The sequence below is a fragment of the Nicotiana attenuata genome, chromosome 8, assembly GCF_001879085.1.
Source record: "Nicotiana attenuata strain UT chromosome 8, NIATTr2, whole genome shotgun sequence".
Classification (NCBI taxonomy): Eukaryota; Viridiplantae; Streptophyta; class Magnoliopsida; order Solanales; family Solanaceae; genus Nicotiana; species Nicotiana attenuata.
This window is the reverse complement of record NC_031996.1, coordinates 42,628,636-42,633,189: the sequence shown is the minus strand read 5'-3', so window position 1 is coordinate 42,633,189 and position 4,554 is coordinate 42,628,636. Positions and strand designations below refer to the sequence as shown.

General features: G+C 39.3%; 1 protein-coding gene across 1 annotated transcript in view; it reads left to right on the top strand.

The window, feature by feature from the left end:
* Nucleotides 1-4,275, top strand: part of LOC109231340 (regulator of nonsense transcripts 1 homolog) — a 16,189-nt gene extending 11,914 nt beyond the window's left edge. Inside the window, exons 21-29 of the mRNA XM_019396974.1 lie at nucleotides 259-393; nucleotides 742-816; nucleotides 896-1,013; nucleotides 1,955-2,325; nucleotides 2,412-2,474; nucleotides 2,554-2,625; nucleotides 2,809-2,940; nucleotides 3,128-3,247; nucleotides 3,463-4,275. Coding sequence (XP_019252519.1) covers nucleotides 259-393; nucleotides 742-816; nucleotides 896-1,013; nucleotides 1,955-2,325; nucleotides 2,412-2,474; nucleotides 2,554-2,625; nucleotides 2,809-2,940; nucleotides 3,128-3,247; nucleotides 3,463-3,603 — 1,227 coding nt within the window. The 3' untranslated portion in view covers nucleotides 3,604-4,275. The remainder of the gene's footprint in view (nucleotides 1-258; nucleotides 394-741; nucleotides 817-895; nucleotides 1,014-1,954; nucleotides 2,326-2,411; nucleotides 2,475-2,553; nucleotides 2,626-2,808; nucleotides 2,941-3,127; nucleotides 3,248-3,462) is intronic.

The following is a 4,554-nucleotide window of genomic DNA, read 5'->3' as shown; positions in this document are numbered from 1 at the left end:
CCACACACACACACACTTTCCACAGCATGTAGCACCATAATTTTGAATTTTTGAGTTCCTTCATTATAAAATGTGAAAAGGCTAGTTTCACCCTTTTTGATGTGGGTGTTCAAGAGGTGGACTTGAGTTTCTAAATTTTTATTTAGTTGTTCTGGCCATAAAGTTATGTAACTGATAAACATGCTGGCCAGAACTTCCCCTCTTTCCAGTGCCTTATAAGTAACTGCTGACTTGTTGTTTACTTGCTTGTCCTTTCAGGGTATCGGGTTTCTTAATGATCCTCGCAGGCTTAATGTTGCTCTTACACGTGCTCGTTATGGAATTGTTATTTTAGGAAATCCTAAAGTTTTGAGCAAGCAGCCTCTCTGGAATGGCTTGTTGACACATTACAAGGTAATTTCTTAAATATTTCTGAGAAAAGAATGTTAAGGACCTTTTCTTTCAATATTTTATGTTCTCATTTTGGTTTTAAATGCTTATTGCGTAATAGGCTGCATTTCACGATTATTCTATACTAGGTGTTATTGAACTTACCTTGTCAAGAAAAAGGTGTCATTCAACTGAAAAATTTGACATTTTGTTCGTTGCGTGTTATTTTTGGGCCAATCCTCTTTGGGAGAGGGTGTTGTATTGATAAGTTTGTCTGACGACGTCATTGTTGTTTTAAACTTCGGAATCACTTCAATATTTTTCTTTAATGTATTATGCCTTGAGATACTCATACTTTAACATTTCTGTCAGGAGCATGAATGCTTGGTAGAAGGTCCTTTAAATAACTTAAAACAAAGCATGGTTCAGTTTCAGAAGCCAAAAAAGGTACGTATAATGCGTTCTTTCTAAGTTTGATGTTTGAGTGTGTGTGCCTCAGCAGAATTATGTATCATTGGTTTTGCAGATCTACAATGACCGCAGGCTTTTCTTTGGTGGTGGACCTGGAATAGTTCCTGGTGATAATTATGGATCTGCTGCCTCGGCAAACCCCAATGCTGACGGGCGGAATAGTCGTTCTAGGGGTATGTTGGGTTTGATTCTTCTCCTATTGGCTTATGTTACATTCATCTTACAGTAGTTTTGATGTGTATTTTTGGTATTGTTATGATATGGATGTGACTAGTTTTCCATATGGATCCTTCAAGACATGTTAAGCTAGTGTTTGGACATAGATTTGATTGAAACTTGGAAAAAGAGTTTCTGAAGTTGTGTTGAAAAATAATTTTTGAAAGTTGAAGTTGTGTTTGGACATGCATTCATTTTATTTGAGGAAAAGTTGAAGTTTTGTGAGTGGAAAAAAAAATTTCACCTAAAAACTGCCTTAAACCAGTTTTTGGGAATTTAAAATTTTTTGAAATTTATTTTCCAAAACATGATCCTATTTCATAGCCAAACAATGTTTTCAATTTTTTTTTTTGTGAAAAATGAAGCCAAAATCTATGGCCAAAAGGGAGCTAAGAGTTTGCTTAAAGCTAAGGGACCTTTGTCAGATCCATACCCATGTCCTTACTCATTACTCATGCCTGATTCCTGTAAAATTGCTAATTGCTGGAATTTCTTTTGAAATGATGCTTTTCCCCCCAATGAGGTATCGTATTGATGCGATCAGGTACTCCATATACAAGCAGTATACTACGTAGAGGATTTGTATAAGAATGTGATTATCTACAAAAAGCACCCAGTCGTCAATGGGAATCCTGTAGGCTCCAAACACTTCACAAAAATATAAAATGATCCTCATAATATTTAGAAAGCGGTTGTGCAGCAATCAGCATTGACGATTCCAAGTTGAGCAGGTTTCATCTGATAGGTCTTAGTATCTGAGCTACCTCCTTTCCTTGCAAAGTATTCTTAAATTGGTGCCAGAAAACTGGAAGCATATGTTATAGGTCGATATTACAGTGTGTCCATACATGTAATCCTGTCTTATTGCTCGGCTTTTTAACTTTTTGTCTTTTTATAGGTTCTTACATGGCACCTGGTCCTCCCAATGGTACTCACAGACCCGGTGTCTATCCTTCTGGTTATCCAATGCCTCGAGTTCCCATCTCTCCTTACCACAGTGGCTCTCCCCAACCGTATGCAATTCCTACTCGTGGTGCTATACACGGGCCTGTTGGAGCTGTTCCTCATGTTCCACAGCCAGGTAGCCAGGGTTTTGGGGCCGGGCGTGGGAATGCCAATGCTCCAATTGGTAGCCATCTTTCTCACCAGCAAGCCTCCCAGCAACCTATTGGAAGTCATGGGCCTAACTTCAACTTTCCTGCACTTGAAAATCCAAACACTCAGCCATCAGTTGGAGGACCTTTATCTCAGCCTGGATATGCTTCTAATGTTAGTAAATCTATTAATTCTTTAACTATCCTATCATTTACTTATTGTTGCCATAGTAAGCGTGAAATTATTCTCAAACATGATAGATGGCCGTTCAAGGACCAAGCCAGACATTTCGTGATGGATTTTCAATGTCTGGCATGTCACAGGTAATTGATTTTGTTCATCGATTGTTGTCTCATGTTTGTTTCACCGAATACCATGTTTACCCTTAATAATTTTTATCAGGACTTCTTGGGAGATGATTTCAAGAGCCAGGGATCCCATGTTCCATATAATGTTGCTGACTTCTCTACACAGGTACCGTCCTACACCTTCTCTAGCAGGCCATTTATCATCTGAAACTGCTATTTACTGCCTTAATTTGCACAGTATCTTGATGTTCCCACCTCTCTCTAACTAATTTGTACGTGTGTTGTATTTTTTTTCCTTTCTTCTTCTTTTCAAGTAGTACTAACTCAGCTTTGTTTCACTGCCATTCAGGCTTCTCAAAGTGGATTTGCCGTTGATTATCTAAATCAGGGAGCACAGGCTGGTTTTCCAGGAAATTTTTTGAACCAGAATTCACAAGCTGGATACTCACGTTACGGTTCAGGGAATGAATTTATGTCACAGGTAAGCTGTCCACTCCTTTGGCCCCTTCATTTCTTGCTCTCTAACTTCTGTAGGGGACATGGAAGGTTTCACGAGTCTCTTCATCAGTGGTGAATAACTCCACCTGATGTGGTTTTCTTCGGTATTGTTTCTCTTATTCCTGTTACCTGGGTCTTTTGCTAATCTCATCATTTTGATTGCTATGCAGGATTACATGGCTCATGGATCCCAAGGTCTCTTCACACAAGCTGGATACAATGATCCATCACAGGATGATAGTTCACAAAACCATTTTGGCATGTCCAATGCAAATCCTCTTCAGTCTCAGGTTACTGCATCCATTGATTCTGCTTTGATAATTAGCAGAATATTGAAAGACCTCCAAATATGAGATATGCATCACGTGAAGTATCCTGCCACTGGGAAATTCATTCTTTACCAGTATCAAGATTAGGGGACTTCACTTGTTGCAAAATGTTCCTTTTTATTGGTTAATTCACCTGTCTAACTGTGACTATCGAATTTGTTTGTGTTTTTCTCCAGAGTTTACTCAATCCACTGTACTCCCAGCCTTTTGCTCACTACAACACCCAACCGTTGAACATGCAAAGTTCCCAACCTCAACAGCCGCAAATCCCACAAGTCCAAGGCTCACAAAATCAAAAACTCCATTACAACGGTTAAAGACCACCGGCTTGTTATGTAACGGTTATGTTTTGCATCCAGCAACTTGGTTTGCGCTGTCATGTGATTGTATTATGTGTAAGATGGAGTAGAGTGCTGAAATTCAGGTCAGTTTTGTGGCAACATGATGATTCTGGATGATTTGATTTTGACGGATGAAGTGGAGGAAGGCTCTCTCGTAAAGAAAAGCACGGGCAGCAGAACCAATGCTGAGAGAGGCAAAATAACAGCTGTTATCTGCTTGAGGTTGTGTACTGTCCAAGGGGAGATGAACTGTCTATTCAGGAGAGAAAGTTACATGGCATGGTATTAGCCGGAGGGTGCCGGTGGCTGTAACCGGTTGTTACAGCCGGGCATGGAAGCTGCTAGCACTATCGTCCTGTACAGCGTTCTGGCAAAAGTCAGCCTAACCCTTTTCAGCTCATCCTGACATGTAATTAATACTTCTCAACTATTATGTAGAAGACTGATGGATGTGTTTGTCAATAATGCAGCAGTATACCACTGCTGTTATAGAGTTTTAGGTACCTAAGCTTGGGGTGTCAGCCTTTCGGTCAAATTAATTTGAATTTGAGTCAGTAATGGTGTCATTTTCTTGGGTAGTCTGTCAAAGCACTTGCTGGTATAGTCAATGAAAGTACTTTTAACATATTCACAAAGCGTTTGCACCGAGTCTCTGGCTGTAGCCAATAGCCACTCCCATTATTCCATAGTCGATGGATTCTGTATTTGCAATTATTGCAAGTCAAATACTGCTTTTAGCTCGATCCATCCATGTAATTGAACTCTTTTTCAAAGTAATATATATATATATATATATATATATGTTTCGAAATCTTGGGTGCATATCTGACTATTCCCTTCAGCTTCTATCTTTGCCAATGTGATCATTTGTCAGTATGGTGCATTTGAATGATTCAAAAGTTGTTAGTAGTGGCGATTCACTTCTTT